General features: G+C 34.8%; 1 protein-coding gene across 2 annotated transcripts in view; it reads right to left on the bottom strand.

Annotated features, from left to right (window-relative positions):
* Positions 1-25,552, bottom strand: part of PPP2R5A (protein phosphatase 2 regulatory subunit B'alpha) — a 57,456-nt gene that overhangs the window by 6,824 nt on the left and 25,080 nt on the right. For both annotated transcript variants that reach the window (XM_081026813.1, XM_081026814.1), the window contains 11 exons: positions 22,816-23,012; positions 20,146-20,247; positions 17,252-17,344; positions 12,731-12,861; positions 11,609-11,668; positions 10,005-10,113; positions 9,297-9,350; positions 3,807-3,857; positions 3,445-3,564; positions 3,230-3,357; positions 2,338-2,439 (listed from right to left, as the gene is read on the bottom strand). In XM_081026813.1, the coding sequence (XP_080882939.1) occupies positions 2,338-2,439; positions 3,230-3,357; positions 3,445-3,564; positions 3,807-3,857; positions 9,297-9,350; positions 10,005-10,113; positions 11,609-11,668; positions 12,731-12,861; positions 17,252-17,344; positions 20,146-20,247; positions 22,816-23,012 (1,147 nt within the window). The remainder of the gene's footprint in view (positions 1-2,337; positions 2,440-3,229; positions 3,358-3,444; positions 3,565-3,806; positions 3,858-9,296; positions 9,351-10,004; positions 10,114-11,608; positions 11,669-12,730; positions 12,862-17,251; positions 17,345-20,145; positions 20,248-22,815; positions 23,013-25,552) is intronic.

Here is a 25,552-nt window from a genome sequence, read left to right as displayed (position 1 = left end):
ACGGCTCAGGTGCCAGCCGAGTCCACCCTTTGGATGTGTCTTTGTGGAGCTGGCTGGGTGGTGCTCTAGTGTGGTCTGAAGCGGGCCACTAGGAGTGTTGGTTCTGGAGCCTCTTTGGAGGGGCTCTGGTGCAGGCTAATGTTGGCTGCCATTTGGAGCTACAAAGTGATCTATTGTTGATTGCTGCTTGTGCTGGGCTTGGAGACACTTGGAAAAGGCCATGACGGGAATTGAGACTGGACGCTAGTAGTGCCGGGTTTGGGACTCTTTGACAGGAGTTACAATGCAAGTTAAGACCAGTTGTTCATTGTGCCAGGCTTGGCATCACTTAGCAAGAGGGGAACAGCATGCTGAGGTCAGCCACTGCTTGTTAGGAGTTTGTTTACCTTTGAGAAATTTTAGGAAAATTCTCAGCACAAGCCAAGGCAGGCAGCTTCTGTGAAAAGTTGGTGGTGGTAAGTCCCTTGGGCTGGAATTAGGCGGGTGAGTAGAACAATGAGTGGCACCTGCCAGTGCTTCCCCCCTCCCAGACAGAGTGAGCTGCCTTGCCCTGAAGCGAGTCAATTCAGTTCCACCTTGTGTGTCCCTGGTTCTCTGCACACTAGAGCCCAGAGTGCGTGCATTGTTGAGTGAGCGAGTCCATGTGCAGGCCCATCAAGAGGATCTCCTGGGACTCCAGCAGCCCTCTGCTTTTCACAGCCAGATGCAATGGGGGCTCCTCTTCCTGGTGTGGGCCTGGGACCTGCCAGTTGCATGTCTCCACCCCTCCTCCTACCAGTCTTCGTGTGGCTTCTTTATAGCCTTAGTTATAGGACTTCTGTTTAGCTAGTCGTCAGGTGGTTCTTGATGGTTCTGTAATTTTGATGTGGTCGTGAGTGGTGAGCAGTGTTGCCCTACCTACTCCACCATCTTGACCAGAGTCTTGATAAAGTACTTCTACATTCACTTCCTCACATACACCTCTTGTAGTTGCTAGAATAGTCACAATCCCTCTTTTACAGCCGGAAGGACTGGCCACCAGTTCACTCTGGAGCCGTTCCAGGTGGAATCCAAATACTTTGGTATCCCATTTCTAGCCACTAACCAGTCTGTACCTTACTATCTCTTGTCTCTTACATGTCAGATGAAAACTTCTGAGTTTGGGGTTGTTTTTTTTAAAAAGATGATTCAAACTTTAAATATTTTATATATTGTTTCAACTGCTTGATTTCAATTTTAAGGAAAACATTTCTGAATACGTTAGACAAAACTAATCTATAAAGCTATAAGAATATGTAAAAGAAACATGGGCTTATAGTTCTGCAGTTACATACGATTTAAGGGGACTAAGGTGCTGAATTATATAGACAATAAAATATACTGATTATTCTTAGTCATGTAAAGCATACTTTTTTTTCAAATACAAGTTTCATATGACCCTAATCATCTTTTCTTTCCATTTGTTCTCGGGTTCAAACTACATACCTAATTTATATTCCTGCCTGGAAAGTACTATTTAAAAGAAATAATGCATTCACTTAGTTATTGGTGGACTCAAATGGCCTTGAAGAATTATCCTTTCTCTACTTGCCACAAGAAAACCATTAGAAGGAACTTTTTCAAAATATGTAAGCTTTTCCAAACAGAATAGGTAATGTACTTATTAGAAGTAAATGGTAGCTGTTATCCTCAAATGACGTGTGGGCTCAGGTACAGTAGTTACTGCCCACTTTAAGTTTGAAATAGATGAGAAGTGATTTTTAGATTATTTACAAAATAGAAATGAGAAGTGATTTTTAGATTATTTACAAAATAGAAGTAATCACTAAGTCAAGTTTCTAAATGCTGATGTGTGCTATCATTTATTCTCTAAACTATATATTGCAAGGAACGGAATATTAACAGTATTGAGCCATAGGCATATCATTATGTGAGTTCTCTCTTCCCAAAAAGAAACTATGCTGACTTTTAAAATACCATCTTGTTAAAATGTGCAGCTTAAAAACAAACTTGTGCAAGGAACATCTGTGAGAAAGTAAAGCTCACTGTGGAAGCCCATGTGGACAAAATATGATTTTCATACAAAATCAAATTGTATAAAATAGTATTTAAAATTTAGCATAAATGGTATTTTACAATGCAGATGCTACCAGAATGATGAAGTCTAAGGCTCAGAATGAGATCAGCAGAGAGGACTTATGATCCATAGGAAAATCATTATAGAGACTTTCGAATCGTAGTGCTTAATGTAACCAACTTCTTAAACATTTTAACTTAGAGAAGATGCCTTATTATACTGAATCACATTCAACTAACCTATAAATTTTAGATAACTTTGTAATTAAAAATATCAAATACCTTTGTCTTTCAGCTTTGTATGAGCTAGTAAGGTCATCAAAAAGCTTGCCATTCATTTCCATTAGGGTTTTCAATACATTGTAGACCAGTGCTATAATGGTCCTAAAACGAAAATAAGCCAGTGCTGGGTTACTGATGCTACTAACAGATAGGAAATATAACACTGTCATCTCTGAAATGGGTTAAATGTTGGCTGATTCACTTAATCCATTTTAGAGATGATAAACTGAAATGCAAGAGGTTTAGTAATTTGCTCCAGGCCAGTGGTGGTAGAGTTGGTCTGATCCAAAATTCATGTCCTTCCCATGCTCAGATTTAACTCATTAAAAATGTTATCGTCACATCTGCTCTAGAATCTCAAACACCGAGTAACAGCAGCATTAAAAGAAAATGAAAAAGATCCAACTACCATAACTTGTAAGGAGAAAAGTAGAAAGCAGGATTAGTACGTTGCAGAAGTTAGAATATATGCAATCTAAATATCACTGATATAACCTTAAGCACTTCAGCTTCTCCCTGGCATAGTCCTATCTGTAAAGGTGAGACTGGTACTGGCAGCAGGTCACCCCAACTTGGCATTCACACAGTCGTTTGTGCATCCTCCACAGATGTTGGGGCGGCCTCCCCAACAGGGTCTGACCACACACTGGTGCAGAATGTCACACCAGATAGTCTTACCTTCAGAGGGATTTGTAATTTTAAATTGAAATTAAGAACATAGAGACACATTTATAACTTTATAAAGTGCAGAATAGAATAAAACTGTGATGTTAGCCTTGGAATAAGTTCCAAACATATACAGGTTTCACGTATGAGTTAGGAGATCAAATGACAAAAAGGTTAAAAAAACAAACAAAAAAACCACAAGGAAAACAACACAAAAGACACTTACGGATTCCAGTGTTCTTTGGAGATTTTGTATAAACTACCAAACATAATTGGCAGAATTTTATCAATATTCTCCTCAATCAAACTAAGAATATATTCATTATTCCAGAAGTACAATGCCCTTTCTGCAACCTAAAAAAGACATTTATAAATATGAAAACTAAAACAGAAAAGAAATAATAGTATAAAATAAAAATGGCTTCACTGAAAACATCATACCTGAAAATGAGAACTGGATACACACTTGGATATCTGCTTAAAAAGGGGCTCTTCAATTTTTTTGAACTGAGTTGGTTCAATGACATCTAAGATTTCTTCAATTTCTCCTAAAAACATCACCTAGGTTAAAAAAATTTTCTTTTAAGAAACATGAAAATTATATGATGTTAATATAGAAAAAAATGAGAAGGTTAATCTACAAATTACACAGTGGACAAAAATGGTCTTGATAGCCATTCTACCAAATCTCTCTAATCCCCACAGAATAGCTCCTGCTCGGTAGCAGGTACAATAGAATCATGGTTTATAGCCGAGATTCAGAGTTCTAATAAAATGCACTATTTTTGTTGAACAAAACCCACCTCTTTCTGACTGCATGTTTTTGGCCAAAATTTTAGCAATCCTCTGATTACCTGCAAAAAAGAAAAGTTTAGCATGAATTAAGCAATGAAGCTGGTTAATCCCAGGAAATTTTAATTGTTACACCAATATTCATTCTGAAGTAGATCTGTATTATTTAATACCTAAGTACATTCCCAGACTTTCTGATCAGCTTTAAAGTGCCTTTGTACCAGATACTGTTCTAGATGCTAGACACATTGAACAGAATAGATGATTTTCACGAAACAGGGAGACCGATGTAAATTATCAATTACACATATAAATAAAATAATTTCAATAGTAGTAAGTGCTACTACTAAGAAAATAAAGGAAAATATTATAATGACTGGTGAGGTGAGGGAGAAACTGAGGGACAGATAATTCCTATTATTTAAACCATTATGAAGCACCAAAAAAAAAGCCAGAAAGCCTCCCCATTTCAAAGCTAGCACAATTTTGATAACATTACAACAAAACAAGGAACCATGAATTTAAGTGAACATAGTTGTAAAAATTTGTGTTAAACTGAATGTAACAGTATATTAACAGAACAATACTACCTACCTAATTTTAACTTATTCCAGAAATTCCAGGATGGTTCAACTTACAGGTTGAAAGGGGGGGAAAACTGTATCTCAAAAGATTTTGAAGTTATTTGATATTTTGACTGACTTAGTAAGCTAGAACTAAAAATGTATCAGAAACCACCAGCAATCATATAATGGTTTCTTAGAAATAGGCTGTAAAACCATCTGGGCCTGGTGCTTTTGTGGAAATAGATCTCTGACAGACTTAGGTTATTTTATAGTTATTGGTCTCATCCAATAACACTCTTCCCAATTTTATTTTGAATGAGTGTTCTTCATTCAAAATAAAATTGGGGAGAACACTGTTGTCCCCAATCCAGTAAGATGAAAAGGATTTGATGGATAATTTTGAAAAGGAATACCAGAATTATACTTATTTGTCTGAATACACAGTAATTATACATTTTTATAACTTTAAAATAACATTTACATACCATAAGAACACTTAAATATTAGTGAGTAGGAAAAATTATTAAAATGAGTGGAAAAATTCGATATATGGTCCGATAAAATACATAAAAATCAATGTTTTTATAAAAGTATAAATAATAATCAGATGAAAAGAAAAAGGTGCCTTTTATAACAAGAACTAATGTACATAAAAATAAAATTTGCAAGAAATGTTTCAGATTTATATGAAGAAAATGATAAAACTTTCATGAATATCATGAAATACTACAAATAGGTGAGATTCAATATTGTACAGATACTATATCTCCTATGCTCTATAAATTTAATAATTTTAACGAAATGTTAATTATTTTCTGAAATTAGAAACATTTATCTTAAAGTCCATAAATGTAAGCAGATAGCCAAATTTTTTTTGAGTGGGGGGGAGAATTAATGGAATGGAACTTGTACTACTGATATCAGCAATTAAAACAAGCTGGTATTACCATGGAAACTGACAGAAAAGATATAGGAAATAGAGGACTATCTAGACAGAATCATGTATATATATGGAGTTTAATGTATGACAAAGGGGACATTTCAGTTCCATGGGAAACAGATTAATCGAAGTGATGGAGTTGGACTGGTGGCTCACCATTTAGAAAGAATAAATGTAGCTCCTTTGATAGGCAGACTCCTAAAATAATCTCCCCTGATCCTTGCTTCCTGAATTTACACTCTTGTATAATTCCTTCCTTAAGTGTGAGCCGGCCTAGTGACTTGGTTCTAACCAATAGAATGTGGCAAAAGGGATAGAATGTCATTTCCAGAGTAGGTTACAAAAGATGATGACTTCGTCTTACTAGCAGAGTCTAAAGCCTTCTTGTCTTGTAAGCATTGATAAGGCAAGCTGCTGTGTTGGAGAGGCCCACATGACAAGGAACTAAGGGTGGCCTCTGGCCAACAGCCAGCTAGGAACTGAGGCCCTCAGTCCAACAGCACCTGAGGAACTGAATTCTACCACAGCCACGTGAGCTTAGAAGTAGTTCCTTCCTCATCTGAACCATTAGGTGAGACCTCAGCCCTGGACAACACCTCGATTGCAGCCTTGTAGGAAACCCTAAAGCAGAGGACACAGCCAGATCATTCTGGGCTTCCTGATTCACAGAAACTTTGAGATAATAGATATTGGTTGTTTTAAGCCACTAAATTTTATGATTATTTGTTATTTAGGAATAGAAAACTAACATAGTTCCTTACCCTTGTCACACACAAATTTTGATTTCAAATAGTGTGTGTTGAATGATGGCCCTTAAGAGGTATAACTATATCCTAATCTCTAGAATCTATGAACATGACTTATTTGGAAAGTGGATATTTACAGATAAAATTAAGTTAGCACGTCAAGATGAAATCATCCTGGGTTATTAGGGTGGGCCCTAAATCCAACGACAAGTGTCCTTCTAAGAGACACACAGGAGACAGAAGAGGAGGCAGCAATGTGAGATGGGAGCGATGCAGCCACAAGCCAAGAACACCTGGAGCCACCAGAAACTGGAAGAGGCAAGGAACGGAATCTCCCCTAGAGCATCTGGAGGGGGTGCAGCCCTGCGACACCTGGATTTTGGACTTCTGGCCTTCAGAACTGTGAGAGAATAAATGTCTGTTACTTAAGCCACCAGGTTTGTGGTAATTGGTCATGGCAGCCCTAGGAAACAATTATAGATGGAATAAAGCTTTTACAGATAAAAACACTAAATCCATAAAACAACCAGAATATGATCTAGAATAGTTTTATAATGTCAAGGTAGATGTTTCTTAGCATGACAGCAAGGCCAGAAGCTATAATGACAAATAGATTCTACTACGTAAAATTTTTTTTTAATTCTTTAAGGCAGAGATTAAAAATTGTGTATTAAAAATTAAAATGAAAACTCCAAATGGATAAAAAAAATTTGTAAAATAGGAAAAGGATTAAAAGGCAAAGGACACAGAAATATAAATAATCAATAACCACATAAAAGGATGGCTCAATCCCTGTAATAAAAAAAGCCAATTAAAATATTTCATACCCATTATGGAGTTGCAAAAATTTTTAAACTTAATATTCTGCATTGGCTTGGGTGAGGGAAAACAGGCACCTTTATACTCTGGATTAGAATATTGTTCAAACTTTTTGGAAGGCAATGTGGAATACGTTTAAATTTCCATGCACTCTTTGGCCCAGCACATGATTTTAATTATTTGGTTTAAAAAAATTTACATGCAGTAACATTTTTATTTTTATTTTTTTGGTGTACAGTTCTGAGGGGTTTTATACACACAGATTTTTTTTGTAATCAATACCACAAACAGGACACAGGACAATTCAAACACCCTAAAACATCTCTTCACCAGCAATGTTTGTTAACAATGAAAAGTTCAATAATTCAAGTGTCCATTAATGGAGGATTGATTAAATATGTTAGGGTAATCCACATAATGGAATCTGATGCTACCAATGAAAAAATGAAGCAGATTTATTTGGAAAGATATCCATACTATATTGAGAGGAAAAAAACACCTGGTCAGTACTGTCTCACCATTTATTTAACCTACACATAAATATACATATAGAAAAGGTTTTTAGAAATATATTCACCAATTTATATGGTTATTTCTAGGGGACAAGATTTCAAGGAACTTCCTCCATGTTGTGCTTTATGATTTGTATTGTGAACCAAATTAACACATTACTTTCATAAATAAAAGTAAAGTCATCTCCATTTTAGAAAATAATTTCAATACAAGATGTAGGTACATAAAAATGTAATAAACTAGCCAAAGCTCTGACTTATTTAAAATTTGTAGGAAACCTGCATATGAATGCCAGGTTTCTAGGAAATGAGTATTAAGGCTTAGACACAAGTAACATGGCCATAATTTTGCTGAAATGGCCTATGGTAGAAACTACAAGGTCTTTTTCATCTATAGATCTTTATAAATTGAAAAATAGTTTTCTTTGTCACTTGGACATTAACTTTATTATTTCCTCACCCTGCTCCTAATTCCATTAACCTACCTAACTCACCTAAGCCCGGTGTCTGGCCATCATCCCTCTCTCTAGTCTTCTCTTTAAAAAGAAATCACTCTCTTCTGTATCTGATAACCCCATATTAATTTAACATATTTAAATTATATCTGTTTACTACTGACCAAGCATGAACCATGACTCCCTGTGTTACAGGTTTTGTCTCAACTCCAGTGAAAGTTATGGAGTCCTATTAAGTTTAATCCACTTTAGAGATTTATGTGGTTACATGTAAATATTGGGCTAATAATTCTGATTGGTCTTTAAAAACTGTTTTTACCTGTTTCCAGAACGAAGTGCAAGTCTAAAAAGTCTAAAAACTCAAATTCTCAGGGAGTGGAAAAAATGTATTTTGTTCCTTTGCACAAAGGTCAAATTACAGGGAGAATACTAAGTACATAAGTTTTCCAAGTGCCCTTAGGTGTGTCCTCAGAATGTTTATAATATAAAGAAAACTTATAGTTTAAATCCTTCAAACTCTACTATTCTTCAAGAAGTCTTAAGTTTACATATTTAGATTTAGGATACCTAGAAAGCACTCTCAAAATACTTAGTTCACCAAGGTTAAAGTTTTGTTTTCAATGCTTTCATACTTTTCTATTTCTCCCTATCTTTTGTTTTTCTTGAATCTTCAATTTTCGTTAATATTTTTATTTTCTCCTGAATCTTCTTATGATAGTTAAAGAGTAAACAGAATTCAAACACTGAATTGCTATTCTGATTCATAAAGGAAACAACCTTTATTCCAAGATTAAATTACCAAAGGCAAGGAGATGTTTTCAATCCCTGTCATGCGGTTTATCATGCATAAGAGGGAAAATCCTATTTCTAAAGACAAAACTCAAGGCAATAATTTTGAGACTTCCACAGTATGTTTTGATTTTAAAAAGTGAATGAAGATTGAAAGATTATCAGTGAAGATAATATGTATATTATTTCACTGCAGCATTTGATCCTGTCACCACACATCTCAACTACTGTATGTTAGTATTAATCTATATTTAAGTTATTCGAGACACATAACTCATGAGAACTTCCCCTCCCAACCCTGTTCTTTGAATGCACATTCACCTCACATTTCTTCTAAATCAGGATTGTCCAAACTGCGGCCGGCGGGCCAACTGCGGCCCACAATCCATTTTTTATTGGCCCGCAGCAAATTCCAAAAATATAGTTTACTTAAATAAACCAGGTGAGGCAATAAGTACTTCACCTCGAGTGAGTGGCCCAGCTGTTTGTGTATTTTACCGCATATGGCCCTTGGTGAAAAATGTTGAAAAAGTTTGGACACCCCTGTTCTAAATGATTAAAGTACATTAGTACTAATGTTTGGTAATTCTATAGTGGTACATAACAGTATAAACAAAAGTACAATGAAATACTACAATGTAGACCAAAAGCATAAAAATAAATAGAACACTTACTGGTTCTGTTAATGTTGTATCTTTCTCCAGGAACTGTACAACACAGTAGGCTAGCTAAAATGCAAGGGACAGTTTATAAATATCAGTGAAGTGAAATGACATTTAGTGATGCGGGATTTTTATGTTTAACAAGAATGACTACCTCATTTTGATAAATTTTACTCTAGTTTAGTTTCAATATACATAAAATATACTCACAATTGTGTAACTTTTTAACCTTGAAAGTAACTTCTAGTTCAAAAAAGATGTTCTTTTTTTGAGTAGTAACTTCTGAATATAAAGTTAATTGAAATAGGACTAGAGCTAACATTTTACTTTTTCAGCATGTTTCTACATTTTTGCCTTGCTGATATGTATTATTCTCTAAATATTAATAGAGGAAACTTAACATGCTTCTCTAATTAGGTTAATACAGCTAAATGGAACATCTTACAGATTTGTGGGACTGAACATGACGTAGTTAATTAGGTCAAGGCTTGGACTATAAAAGAACTTGATATTATCTTTCCTATATCTACACTTAATATGCATCGAGCTCACTTAATAACACTAAATATAATACTTTTATATTATAATAAAAATTTGTTTTGGGCAACTTACAAAGTAAATTGCATAATTATACTTAAAATTGCCACCTCAGTATTTCTCAGTTTCTCTGCCTTTATATCAGTCTTTGAAACAATCATTTGAAAATTTTCTGAAACTTACCTGAGCATGAAACAAAGCTAATCCTTTCGCAGTATGCATAGGAATAAGAACCTTCATTAGAAATTGTTTATGTTCTGCTTTCAGTGGCAATGCAAAGCCATTGATAATACTGGAGGGGAAAAAAGGCAGGGGGAAGGGTTAAGTAGTTACTATACTTTTAAAATAAAGTTATTATATCCACAAGTACACACGGAACATGCTCTGCTTCAATTGTGGTGGTGAATTACTTACTCATCTTCAAACAACTTTAGACAGGTTATTGCTATCAAGTCTTTCCTCTAAGTTATTCAGTGATCCTCAAAGAAAACTAAGACTGCAAATTAATTTCCCGGTAAGAATTTCTATGTTCGTCTTTCCATAAAAGCCGATATTTCTGTATTTGTTTTTCTATAAAAGCTTATCACTTTATTTATGCATTGTTGCTTTTATTTTTCCTCCCCAAAGCCACAGGAGAGTAAATATCACAATACTGTTAAGAATTGTCAATATTTTCTGAAGAGAATGGGTAGTTTCTCTTACTTTATTGAAGGAGCTGAAATTAAGAAGTAGTTCTCTCCGTAATCATTCTCTGAATATTAATAGAGGAGACTGAAATCATTTTCTAATACGAATAGAGGGGTCTAAACTTCTCTCAAGTTAATATTGCTATGTGGTGAATAAGGAAGGCAAAATGTTTATGTAAACTAAAATCAAAGGCTGTAGATTCTTCTCTAATGAACATATGGATTAAGAATGGTCTATGAATCTCCGAACAAGAATTCTTGTAACTTCATCAAAGACTCACTATAGCTTATTTAATTTCTTCCCAATCAGATTCTATAAATTTGTGAGGCAGCCTGCCAAGATCAGGCATAAAACATGCCACAGCTTCAAAAGCAGTAAGCCTATTCTGAAACAGAAGTCTTAGAATGGCAGTACTTCAATATGCTAACCCCCTAAAAAGCTGTAAGAATTCAGTTGAAAAGAATTCAGTTGAGAAATGATGTTTTGTGTCCTATTTTTAAACTTTAAAATATGAAATAATTTCTCCAACCATAGCTGAGATTTTAATACATGAAACAAAGTTACTTAATTTATTTTCTTTTAATGAGAATAATTTAATCTTTTTTTCAATTTTTAAATTATTTTTTTCAGTTATTGTTGACATTCAGTATTATTTATAGTTTCAGGTATACAGAATAGTGGTTCGACATTTATATAATTTAGTATCCACCTGGCACTATCCATAGTTATTGCAACATTATTGATTATATTCTCTATGCTGTACTTTATATCCCCATGACTATTTTGGAACTACCAATTTGTATTTCTTAATCCCTTCACCTTTTTCACCCAGCTCCCAAACCTCCTTCCCCTATAGCAACCATCAGTTTGTTCTCTGTGTCTATGAATGTTTGTGTTTTATTTGTTCATTTGTTCTTTAGATTCCACATATAAATGAAATCACATAATACTTGTCTTTCTCTGTCTGTCTTATTTCACTTAGCATAATACCCTCTTATCTAGGTCCATCCATGTTGTTGCAAATGGGTAAGATTTCATTCTTTATTCTTGCCAAGCAAAGTTAGACTTAATTCTTAAAAAGAACAAAAAAACTGACCTACCTTCCTAATATTTCAAGGAGCTCAGCAACACCATTGAAATGTTCTGTTTCATATATAAACCTGAATTTAAAATAGATATAATGAAAAATTAAACAACAGAAAACTAAACTGGGCAGGAAGGTAAATAAATCAACACAAAGAACAACTATAAGAATAGCACAAGCATGCTGTAAGAATTCTTTGTAAACTATTTTACCCCAAATCAGTTACTTCTTAGTAATCTTATAAAAGGTCTATTTCCTACCAGATGCTTCAAAATATTTCCTATTTAAACATACACTTTTGCTAAAATGTGCTATATGTTAAGATAACAGAATTTCACCTGGAATATTTTATTTTACCTAAAAATTTATGAGAAAGATGGGTTTTCTCAAGGGAATACTTTTCAAAATAGGAAACAACTATTCATAGGAAAATCCAAGAGAAAAGGATCCATATGCAATAAAGCCACTTTTATTCAGAATTTCTCTAAATCTAATCAGCAAGCAGGGAGTCAAACTCAAATGACTACAGGACAGGGAAGTTTTCAGAGACTGAGGTGGATTTAGGAAAGGATGACAGAACCTGAGAAAGATGCTCTCTCTAGAGGAGGCAGGGGCTATTACTCATCTCTAATTGTTACAACGTGGAAATGCTAGCCTAATTTTGTCAGATCTTCAATGAAAACAAACAAACCAAACTTGAAGTGTGGGTATTAAAATGAAATCTAATTTGAAGCAACTACTTAATAGACTATATCATTTATAAAATAGTCAAAAGTAGGCCCCCTATAAATTTAAGTAGCTTTGTCAGCAAATCAAATGAAAGTACTTCCAAGTATTTATACAGAAATGTTTCAAAAAAAAAGATCAAATAAATACATAACTAGACAAATTCTCCTTTTCACAAGTCTTAAACATGAATAACATTGGTAGTATTACCTATTAAAAACTCTTCATTACCACTATCTACTTAGATGAAAGAAAAGTAGACTACAAATGTCTAAAAGTCAGATGCAATTAAGTGATGTCCACAAAATAGGCTAAAAACGACTAGTTAAATTTATAGATGTCAGATATTAAAAATTAACTTAAAGGAACTGGAATCAAAAGAAAATATAAAAGGGAAGAAAGTGCTATATACCTGAGAAAAATGTTGTTAATTTGTTTTCTGATGAATGCTCTTAATCCAAGAAATTTCCCATAAATTCGATGCAGAACAGTCTTCAGAAAGTCACGTTCTCTGGGATCTTCACTATCAAAAAGCTCCAGGAGCTTTAAAAAAAATCTGAGAAATTACTTTTTAAAAATAATTGAGCTAAAAGTTCACTTTAATATTGACTTTAAGATAACCCATGAAATCTCTAAAAAATTTTTTTTTAATTCTGCCTTATCAGATTGATTTTTATTATTGCTAAATAGTGAAGCTAAAGAAAAGCTTAGGGATAGTCCTTTTTACTTATTTCAAAAAAATGACAATAAATAATATAAACACTTCAAAAAGTTTTGTTTTGCCTTGCCACTCATTTTAAAATTGTATCCTACTCTTGACTACTAAACATGGCCCATGAGTCTAGAATATTGAAATTTGAGAGATTTTTAATGCTTTTTGATAGTCAAAATTACATGTAAAACATTAAACTTATAGACTGCAAGTTACTAAATAAATGAAGTTTATAAACAATACATGTGCAAATGCCTATTTGCAATTTACTAGAAAGATTTATACAAACCAAGGCTGCTTTTTTGTGATTTTACACTAAAAAAAATTCAGTCACCATGCCAACGACTCAAAAATTAATATTTAGGGCCGGCCTGGTGGCTCAGGCGGTTAGAGCTCCATGCTCCTAACTCTGAAGGCTGCTGGTTCGATTCCCACATGGGCCAGTGGGCTCTCAACCACAAGGTTGCCAGTTCAATTCCTCAAGGGATGGTGGGCTCCGCCCCCTGCAACTAAGATTGAACACGGCACCTTGAGCTGAGCTGCCTCCCGGACAGCTCAGTTGGTTGGAGCACGGGCTCTCAACCACAAGGCTGCCAGTTCAATTCCTGGACTCCTGCAAGGGATGGTGGGCTGCGCCCCCTTCCAACTAGCAAAGGCAACTGGACATGGAGCTGATTTGCGCCCTCCACAACTAAGATTGAAAGGACAACTTGACTTGGAAAAAAGTCCTGGAAGTAAATAAACACTGTTCCCCAATAAAGTTCTGTTCCCCTTCCCCAATAAAATCTTTTTTAAAAAATTAATATTTAGTTAACAGGATAAACTACTGGCAGATACATGCTAATAGGGTGGAAATCATTCTTGAAGTAACACTGAAATAAAAGATGAGACCACAGATTTTTATTTAAAGTAAGCTTAGCAAATGGAGAAAATATTTTAAACCAGTTCAAACTGGCCAAATTAGCATTTTCCTATATCTCTACAGAACTATTCAGCAAAGGCAGGATAAAGAGATCTTTGAACAATTTAAAGTCAAAACCTCAAATTTCTATTTTAAAATGGTAAAGAAACTGAGAATTACTGTAGGATTACTGTATTTTAAAACAAAACATTGGAGTTTCTTAGGAAGAATAAAATAATATCTCAATAGAATATAATTCCAGATGAAGTCATCTAGGAATTTTATGTTCTGTACTTTGGTACTGATAATTACAGTCAAGAGGGCAAGCTCTGAACCTCATCCAAAGTTCTTTTTCCATTCTGTCTTGAATTACATGTAATTGTTTACATGTGTATCTCTTCTACTAGAGTCGATTTTTTTGAGACTAGTGATGACTTCAGTCATATTGATATCCCCCTAAACAAGTGTCTTGCTTTTAGGTTGTGTTCTCTGTTTGTGAGGTACTCTCTGTTTGAAAGTACTGTGTGAAGCTACAGTAAAATCATCCATGGAACATGAGAATTTGCCTAATAAATTCAGTTCAAATTATTCTAGTTAAAAATGACTAAACTACTCACTTAAGACACTCATATCCACGTGTCTGATGTTAGGTTTACTTGGAAGACAGGCTTTCAAGTTAATAGACGGGGCCCTTAATTAAGGTCATCCTGTCTAATTCAAGAACAAATGAAATTTAATACAAGTTGATTCCTCAGGGAAAAAATTTAGAGAATAGTTATTAGCTAAGTATCAAATCTATTTAAAGAAATCTATTCTGAAATATTGTAACCTAAATAAAATACTCTATTTAGATATATAATATTAACATAATGAAACACACAAAACTAGTACTCAGGAATCTATTTCTTATTCTGGCTCTGATACTTTTATCTAACTGCTTTTAAGGGTAATAACCTGTGAGCCTGTCTCTCCAATAATAAAATTAGAAAAGTTGAAACCAATTATTCTTATTTTTCTAAGAGAAGGTCAGAGAGTGGTAGTTCAAATCCTGATTGTGCCATGTACTAGCTGTGTGATTTTGGACATAGTCTAGCTCTTTACATAAGGACAGTGCCTGGCACATAAAAAGCACTCAGTAATTCTTAGCTTCCTTCTTTCTTCTGAAATCCTATGATTTTGAACGTAACCTGAAACTATACAGTTGCTTTCTTCTCTTAGAAAAAAATGAATGTCCAAATTTATACCTTACATTTTTCTCTCGTATTTCTAAGTCTTAAAACTTACCAGCTAATCAAATAATTTCAACATAGAAAAGTTGAGAATTCCTATACATACTATTAAAACAATACACTAAGAATACCTCAGAGAAGTGATCTGTGAAAGCAGTCATACAGACTGCTAAAAAAAGTTATTGGACCTTGGCTTCTCAGCTAATTCAGGAATTTAGAGTAGAAGGTGGAAAAGGGCCCCACCCTACCAATTTTCTTCTTGTTTCCCCTCAAACCCACTGAATAATCAATCCATCAGCTGAAACACCTCAAGCTCCAGACCAAGGAAGCACTAGAATTGTTCCCCCCAACCTATTATCTTAAATACAATTTAATGGGCATTACTAGAGTTCCTTAATATACTGTATTCCTTCTGTAGCACACAAGAACTATAGAAGTAAATATATATTCATTTGCAATTATCAAAATAGCATAGTTCCATTTAATCTGCTTTTTACTTGGGATTGAATATGTGCATTTTACTAACACACCTAATATTCCTTCATTGTTTATGAAGAGCTACTTGTTCTCGAGAATGTTCTTTGTTTATCAGTACATTCACAGGAACCAGTGAGAATACTTTATGAGGTCAAGGATAGTTACAAACGACCAATAATGAACTCCAAATATGTGGAATTCATGTCTGCAGGATCTTTCTTTACAGGGGACACAGTATATGTGACACAGAGTAGGGAAGGTCCTCGTGCTAATTTTAATCCTGGCCTTCAGCACTGGGTTCATCACTACCTGTTCACCTACCTTCTACCTTTCTTTAAAATGCAAATAACTAGAAAAGAGCATCAAATTCCTAATGAGACCTTACATACTGATAAGCATCTCAAAAGAGAAAGTGGACCTAGAAAGATTTGATCTACTTCACAATTCTGTCCACAGCAAGCCAATTCCAGATATTTAAAATGAGGCCTTTAAATTTAGTTAAAAAGATTTTGAAAATAAAAATGAACACATTCTGAGAAATTAATTTTGAGTATATAGGTTCCAAAAATAACAGCTAATCACTTTATAAAAAGAAGGAAGGTATCACATATGTTTAACTCTATTTCCTTTTTTTAAAGATCTCCTTTTATCTGTGGTGTAGTTTCCTAGCTTGGGAAGGAAAGGAAAAGGGAATTGATACTTGATAATAGGAAAAGAGCCTAAAGCCTAAACTCCTAACAATGATTCCACTGCCATTTTTTTCCTGTCATTTCAGTCACAATGCTTAAAACATGTCAAGTTCAAGATCAAAGGCTTAAAATTTAAAAATAGTTTACCCAAAGATTGAAAGTCATACCAAATTTTCTCAGATATTGCACAAAGGCTTGCTTTTCTGCTCCTTATAAAATAACCGAGAAGCCAGGATTGAATAGGATAATTTGATTGACTTTCATGAGAATCTCACCCTTGATTAAAAATACTCTTGTATTCTCAAAGCTACTTCACATTTATCCTAATTGTCTGGCAAGAATTCTAAGTGCTGTTAAATTGAAACGAACCATTTAAATTTGAAAGACTATTTTAATCACAAGTTAAGAAATCAGTGCTAAGATAAATATTAAGAAAAGTTAAGGGGCCGGCCCAATGGCTCAGGCGATTGGAGCTCCGTGGTCCTAACTCCAAAGGTTGCCGGTTCGATTCCAACACGGGCCAGTGGACTCTCAACCACAAGGCTGTGGGTTCAACTCCTTGACTACCGCAAGGGATGGTGGGCTGCGCACCCTGCAACTAAGATTGAACACAGCACCTTGAGCTGAGCTGCCACTGAGCTCCCAGATGGCTCAGTTGGTTGGAGTGCGTCCTCTCAACCACAAGGTTGCAGGTTGGACTCCTGCCAGGGATGATGGGCTGCGCCCCCTGCAACTAGCAACGGCAACTGGACCTGGAGCTGAGCTGTGCCCTCCACAACTACAATTAAAAGGACAACAGCTTGACTTGGAAAAAATCCTGGAAGTACACACTGTTCCCCAATAAAGTCCTGCTCACCTGCCCCAATTCAATCTTTAAAAAAAAAAAAAAAAGGAAAAGAAAATGTAAGACCTAAAAATTCCTTACCTGTTGTACAAATTTCTGATCAATGTATCGCTTTGCAATACTAGGTTGGAAATCAGGGCTCTCCAAAAATCTTAAGAAGAATTCATACACCAACTATGAAAGAAATAAAATGAAAGCTAAGATGATGCTTATAAAACATTACCCTAAATTATCATGTCATACTAAAAACATACCTCCCTTACCAACTTAGGGAGATTTCAGATCTAATTTATAAAATGTGATGTAATTTGTAAAATGTGATGAGTTGGTAACTGTTTTTAAAAAGCTAAATACATATTTACAATTTCGTCTCCTAAGCTGGTAAATTTGGGGATTGATTTATTGCTTTGAATTACTTGTTGAAAATGTTAAATTACAAGAACTAGAAAATAAAGACAGTGTCTATAAAATATGTAATTGACTATTTTGTAGTCCATATTCACTGGGAACATGCTCTTTCTCCAGCAGACTACTAAACTACCTCAATTTAATCTCCAGAGTTTGTTAAATACAGGCCAGAAACCTCCAGATAAGCGTAAGCTGAATTGCAAGGGGCAGTGTATCAATAACAATAAAATAGAAAAACTTCAAATCTTAATATAAAATTACAGTTGGGAAATACCTTATCCACACTTTGGAAATAATTAAATGAATTATATAAGTACAGGGCTCAGGAAGGAATGTCTGTGCACCACAGGAAATACACTAGAAGCCTTAGCAGGCCTTCTATTTAAAAAGTGCCAAGCATCTTAAAAGTATTAACAAATGTTCACTTGCTACCACAAATCAGAATTAAAAGTAATATCCAGTTCAGTATATCTCCATTACACCTACATTTATCTTTCAAGGAGAAAAGCAAATACACACTAGTTTTTTTGGTTTGTTTTGTAACAGCTATGAAAGGCAGGAGGATAGCCCAAAATGTGCCTTAATTTATTAGCTATTAAACAACATATCAATCTGGCACCCTAAAAATAAAAAAGGAGCATTAGATCCCAAAGTAAAAATAGTCATTCAGTAAACACTGAGGGGACCAGTTAGGCCACATATAGAAGAGAGAAGGGAAAAAAGACTGCTACGCTAAATTTACAGACCTCACAACACACAAAAAAGCATTTCCAGATCTGGGTGCTATCATTCACCACAGAGTAACATATTTTAACTACTATGAATTCAATAATATTCTAAGGCAAACAACAATTTTGGGATCTGAGTAAATATTCAGAGGAGGCATCTTTGCCCAACTATGCAAAAGGAGTGATGCCTATCTGGTTTAATTATTATCTAACTTTTAATATTAAGTATGAATTAAGGATATAACGGCCGGCCCAGTGGCTCAGGTGGTTGGAGGGCATGCTCCTAATGCCAAAGGCCACTGGTTCAATTCCCACGTGAGCCAGTGAGCTACGCCCTCTACAGCTAAGATTGTGAACAACAGCTCTCCCTCGAGCTGAGCTGCCATGAGCAGCCGGAGGTTGGCGTGAGCTGTCGTGGGCTGCTGTGGGCTATCGTGGTCCGCCATGAGTGGCCAGCAGCCAGCTGCTGTGAGCAGCCCATGAGCTGCTGTGAGCGGCAGACCGACGACTGGTGACCGACTGCCTCAGCTGGGGAGGGGAGCACAAGGCTCAGAATACCAGCATGGGCCAGACAGCTGTGTCCTACACAACTAGACTGAGAAACAATGGCTTGAACCAGAGTGGGGGAGAGGTAGAAAAAAGGGGGGAAGGGGGAAAGAATAGAAGCTGGTATTAATTTTTATTTACAAATAATTTTCTAAATATTCGCAAATATTTACAAATAATTTCTAATTTTCAACTATATAATTTGCTTTGGGGTACACACGTGTAAAAAAATACAGAAATTATCAGAGTGCTCTGAAGCGTTTACGTACAGTCTCATGGACTGCCACACAGTTTCACTGGCACAACTTGCCCAGTCAGTGCCTGTTTTCATGTCCCAAACGGGGATACTGTCACACTGTGGTATAATAAAAAATGTATATACTTGGTCTTCATCCCTGGTTATTGGCACAGAGCTCTTAAAACCCCTGGAATTTCAAGTGTGGTAAGGGGTGAGAGGAACATCTTTTGTTATTCATAATAAGCCGTTTCAACAATACCTGAGCTTATGCTAATGAAGTGACTCAAGGAGGAGGAAAACTGGTTAGCATAGGGATCAACCTTGTGATTAGAGGGTTGGAACTTTTAGCCTCAGGCCCCCATCCTCCAGTGAGGGCGGAGGAGCTGGAGATTGAGTTCAGTCACAAAGAAAAAGAATGGAAAAGGTATATCATGCAAACAAACGGATAAACAAAATGTGGTATAGTCATACAATGGAATCTTATTCAGCCATTAAAAGGAATGAAGTACTGATACATGCTACAATATTGATAAACCTTGAAAATATTATGCTAAGTGAAAGAACCCAGACCCAAAAGGCTACATATTAAATGATTCCTACCCAGAACAGGTAAATCCATAGAGAAAGTTGACTGGTAGTTGTCAGGAGTTGTGGGGATGGGAGAATAGGAAGTGACTGCTAATGACAAGGGGGTTTCCATTTGGGGTGATGAAAACAGTTCTGGAACTAGACAGTAGTGCGGGTAGCACAGCACTGTAAATGTACTTAATGCCATTCAATAGTACACTTTAAAATGGTTTAAATGGTAAATGTTAACTTATTTTTATGTTTTATGTTTTTGTGTTGTTTTATCACAATAAAAAAAGTGAAAAATTATTTTGGGAAAAGAAAATAATGTAAACTTATTTAAAGTCCAATACTTTGAATAGACACAGAAGAATAAAAAAGACAACTAAATCTAAGCCCCCCTGAAACCCACTCGGATCTAAAAGAGAATCAGGATTTCAGCACAGTATCATAAATGTGAAACGTGTCTACGTAATTATGTCCCATACTTGTATGTGAGGCCACGAGGCCTCAAGCGTGGGCTCATCCTCTTCTGGATCAAAGTCGGGGTTATCACTTGGAGGAAGAGTACGGAAGATGTTAGCACTGATCTGTAAAGAAAAATAGATTTAGGTTTATGTTCTCCGTTGTGTAACTGAGTTCAACAACGCAAAATGAAGTATTTTAAAGATAACTTTACTTATGAAAGAACTTGTGCTTCTAAGCTTAGTTCAAAACCTATAAACCCCTTCAAGACATGAAGACTGCAAGCCATTTGTTTGTTTCTCTTTTCTCTACCCCATAATGCTGACTTCTTCAGATGCAAAGCTACTGAAGATTACAGATTACCTCTGGATTCTTCTTCCTTAAATTACAAGTTGTTCTTTCCAAGTTTTGCTTTAAAAAAAGGGGAGGGGAGCGGAGGGAATTTGGGAAGGAAAAGCATATACAGTTCCTAACTCTACCTATCCCTCATTAGATTCTTTTCATCTTTCCACAGTTCCCCCCATATTCTAACCCAGCCATTTACTTACCTTACAACCCAAAACAGTTTGGTAAAATATTTCCACTTTTATACATACATACCACACTAAGAAAGGGGAGGGACAGGTAGTACTACTATTATAGACATAGTTTATAATACCCCATGATGATTTAATTTACTGTATTTCATCTACTTGGAGCCTTTTTTAAAAAAAATTAGTCTCTGAAAGGAGGATGTGCTTTGAGACTCATTTTAGATTCAATGACATACAGTATTTATAATTTCATGTTTCACAGTCTCAGTACCAAGGTAAATTACATATCCTTTATCTCTAGCAAAGGATAGATTATGGTCCCAACTCACAATTCTTTTAAAAATGATGAACAGACTGACAAACCAAATGGTTTAGTAAACATTTAAGGCCATACTATTGAAGGGTTGGTCATTTGAGAGAAACTATTTGGGGAATGGAGGATGAAACAAGGGGTATTTGGTGGTACAAGTAAATTTCCAACTGTTCCTACGAAGCGGCATCTACAGTAGGCCAAATAACTGCTAACAGTCAATTACTATAACCATAAGACTAGAAAATAATAACGTAGAACTCAAAGCCAGTACATGTGGGCAGAATCAATAGTTTGATGGATATCAATTTCACAAAGAGGGGCAAAAAGTCATAGAACTTGAAAAGTAAATATATCCCACAAGAGGGCATAATTTGCCTTTGAGATCATATTAACGTTGGAAGTAAAACAAAAAGTTAATCTTGTAGCCACCAATAAAATTAACTGTATATAACAAATATACTGAAGAGCTTCAAAGAACTAAATGGGTGAGTTGACTTCACTCTTATCTATAAATTGAGTATCCAGAGTTTAAAAAAAAAAAAAAGACAAAACACACACACCTTTTTACTTGGGAAAAGAAATTAAATCCCAGAATTTCTTAGCATATAGCAAATTACAGAATAATTTGACTCAATAATTTGAGTACTTTCAATATTTAAGTAAACAACTTTATAAAGTATCTTTCCCAGGACTTTCAAAATTCCTGTATACAGCTAATTGAAATCGTCAAGTGGACATATGCTTTTTCTCCCTGAATATTTCTAAATGATAAACACAAAACAAGGAATCTATCAATATTCAATATTTATATCCTCAAACTGTCACTTTTTAGTACCTATGGGAGTTTAAGAAGCCAATTTTAGTTTCATTAATGTTCTCTCTATACCTAATCTTTAAAAACCTTTTAAGGCTTTTATTTTTATTTTTCAAAAAACCCATCAACATTTTCAAAGTCCTTTTAATAGGTCTTCTAGTACAATGTTATGGAAAAAAAAATCAACTAGTATATTAGGGTGAAATTTAACTTTCCTACACATTTTTCTCGTCCCCCAGAACATATATTTGGCATGGGGAAGGAAATGAAGGCACTACAGGTTATAGTTGCTATACCCTTCTATACCCTGGTAACATTTAAGCTTAAATTATGTACTCAGTGACTCTCAAATTATTCTAATTTAATTTTTTTGTATTTTGCTAGTATGCACCAACATACAAAAATCACAAATCCTGAACAGATTTCTACTGTCTGATGGAGAATTAGGTTGAATTATTAAACAGTATTCTAAATAATCTTACTTCAATAAAGTTGGTGGTAATTTATTTTACACATCAGGTATTTCAAATATTAATTTATATTATTTAACTTCTTAAAGGCCCCTGAGTTTTGGTTAAAATTCAAGTGTTACAGAATCTATAAATATGAAGATTAAAATGTCCTAAATAAGTGCTTCTCTTACCCACCACTGAAATGTGGAAAGCCCCATAGTTTTTCATTGGTCTTCTCTTCCCCTTTAGATGTTCTCTCTCAGTGAGTATTCAAACCCATGGCATTAATTATCTATCAATGTGTATAATCTTAAGCCTACATGTTCTCCTAAGCTCAATATCTGCACTATCCAATATGGCAGCCACCAGCCACTGTGGCTATTGAATTTCCAAACAATTATAAGCAATGACAGCATCACTGGACTGAATGAATAAGCTTTCAAATGGACTATTTTAAAAAAACATTCTTTTGAGTACATTAATTATTGCATTTATTAAAATCAGTCTCGTTAATTCATAATTATACCTCAGATCTTACTTGAATTTATATAAATCTGAGGAACATGAGTTTGGAGGCTTACCATTTTTACTATATCAGAATACGCTGATTCAACAATTACACCACGATTAGTTGAAACATACTCAACCAGTTCATTCAGTGTTGCTCTTTTAATTTCTTTGCTCTTCAAGTCTGAAACAGAGTCCATGAAATCAAACAGTACACAACACTGCTGCAACTTCTGACAGAAAAGTTCTTGTTGTTCATTTGAAGTGGCATCTATAAATAAGAATAAAGAAAAACTTAGAAATAACCTACTCAGAAGTGACCTTATATGCTTATTAATTTTGTAGAAGCTATTCGTATACATAAAACTTCTCAAAAATCTAGTGAGAAATTTACCTATCTAATCCCATCATCCATGCCAGAAACTGGGACTTACACTGGACGTTTCCTCCTCTCTCACTACCCACAATCTGTTTCTTTAACACGTCTGGAGTCTAATCATTCCCACTGTCATTTTAATGACTCTCATCATCTCTCATCTAGACTACAGCAATGATATCCTAACTGCCCCTCTTGCCTGGTGCCATAACCACTAACTCCTAATTTATCCTCTAAACTACCTTAACAGCTTAAATCTTGCTAAAATCAATCTGATCATACTCAGTAATTTTCAATGATACTCCAAAAATTACAGAATAAGCTCAAGACTCCTCGGGATTGTATATAAAATGCAGCTGCCTACTGTCAAGAGGCATCTCTTGACACTTTCCAGCATGCACCTTCACTCTGGTTAAGACACTCCTTGCAATTTCCTGAAGATTTCACATTGTTTCCTCTGCCTGAAATGCCCTTTTCCCACATATATTAAATTTCAGCATAAGCATATTCCCCTCTCAGAAGCTTTCTCTATGGCACTGAAGTGAAATTGGTTGATTATTCAATTCACTTTTACCCAAATGTATCTTAGATGCATATCTCTATTTTAGTATTTATTGTACTACACGGCAATTATATTTTAAATGGGTAACACTCCTAGAAAACGAAACCCCTAAAGATAGGAAATGTGTTCTCTCTCTCTCTCTCTCTCTCTCTCTCCCATTTCCCACCTCTCACCCCAATCCTGCATCTAGCACAGCATCTAGAACATAATAAGCATTCAATAAATGTTTATTTTTTACCTTCTACTTATTACAAAAATATGGGCACATTATAGTGATTTGATTCTAACAAACATATTGAACCCTTTTGTTTCCAACATTCAAAAAATAAAACTTTATTCCTAAACTTTCAAATCTATAAACAAGGACCTTCAATTAAATCATTTAAATTTGTTGAACTATTGAGATTAAATTTTTAAAATTCTTGCATTTCAGTACTGATATTTAGCTCATAATTTACAAAAGTATTCCTCCAATAAAAACTAATACCTACTTTATATAAAGACAGAGGTAGAAATCTTCATAAAAATGATAACCTAACCAAGGATGCCTTTGCTTTTTCAATTCTCGGGGGCAGGAAGCTGGTGAAATTACTTTGAAACTATATTCAAGTTGTCCTTCAAATGCTGATTTAGATTAGGTACTGCTAAAAGGCAGCAGGTCAGATATCCTAAAAACACATTTTGATTGGTCACTTTTCCTAAATAATTTGAAAGTTTTTACAATAAAACAAATGTGGATATATTAATATAGAGAACGATAAAATTCACATGAATTTTGAAGTAAAAATATAAATATTCTAAAAAAATTTGAATTTGCTGCAGCCCATCTGTGGCTGTGCCAATAGAAATTTCTCCTATGGTATCTCCACACGTAGAAAGAACATGCATAACACTTTCTGATCCAGAATCAATGATGGCTCTCTGCTTCATGAAGGCTGAGGTCTACAATCCTAAAATGGCATCAAAGTCCACGTAACATTAACAGAGTACATGACATTTTTGATGGTCATTTCGATAAAATTTTTGAGTTAGTATCATCTTTAACGAAACTGTTCTGAAATGGGAACGTTTTTAGGTATCCTTAACAACAACAACAAAAAAACCATTAAATTTCCGGTGATTTTTAATGCCAAGTAGTATGTTAAACAGTTACCTTGACGCCAGAGCTAAAGCTCATTCTATTGGGGGTGAGAATAAAGCACCATCTGGTATACATACTACATATAAGTCATATATTCATATACATTCTGCGTATACGTCATATATTCATATATTCATTATATATTCACTATCCTTGTTCATCCCCAAATGATCATGAGTCATTCTAAGCAGAATCTGCTCGTTCTCTGAGAAGTCAGTTGTATCCTGAATGGTCTTTTTCTTAAATCCTCTAGGGGTTTTCCCCCCTTAAAGTTGTGTTTCCCCCCTTAAAAACAGTGATATGCATTCAATTTCAATTAATAAATGATGTCCACTTAATAATGGTATTTAGTCAATTTCAATTAATGTCTGCTTACTACTGATACTTAGTTTTAAAAACTAGAAGATGGACACTTCCCCCAGAACCATATCCCAGCATCACCTAATGCTTGGGTGGGGTAGGTCACATCTGGATCTTCTAAAACATTAGAAATATTAAGAAAGCACTTAACATTTCAACTCCTCTGGTACTGAATTAAAATAGAAGTTTCCAATCCTCAATTATTTTTAGGTATCAGGGAATAGAAAAATCTTTTTCTACGTAACCGTTCCTGTAAGTGCATGTTCTACTGGGCAGTCTTACTGTGCTATGTAATAAATTATAATACTACGGCTAACATTAGTGCTTCCTTCATGCCAAATACAATTCTAAATGTTTCATTTGTGTTCATTT

Source organism: Rhinolophus hipposideros (assembly GCF_964194185.1).
Source record: "Rhinolophus hipposideros genome assembly, chromosome: 19".
NCBI lineage: Eukaryota > Metazoa > Chordata > Mammalia > Chiroptera > Rhinolophidae > Rhinolophus > Rhinolophus hipposideros.
This window is presented reverse-complemented; position numbering and strand designations above follow the sequence as displayed.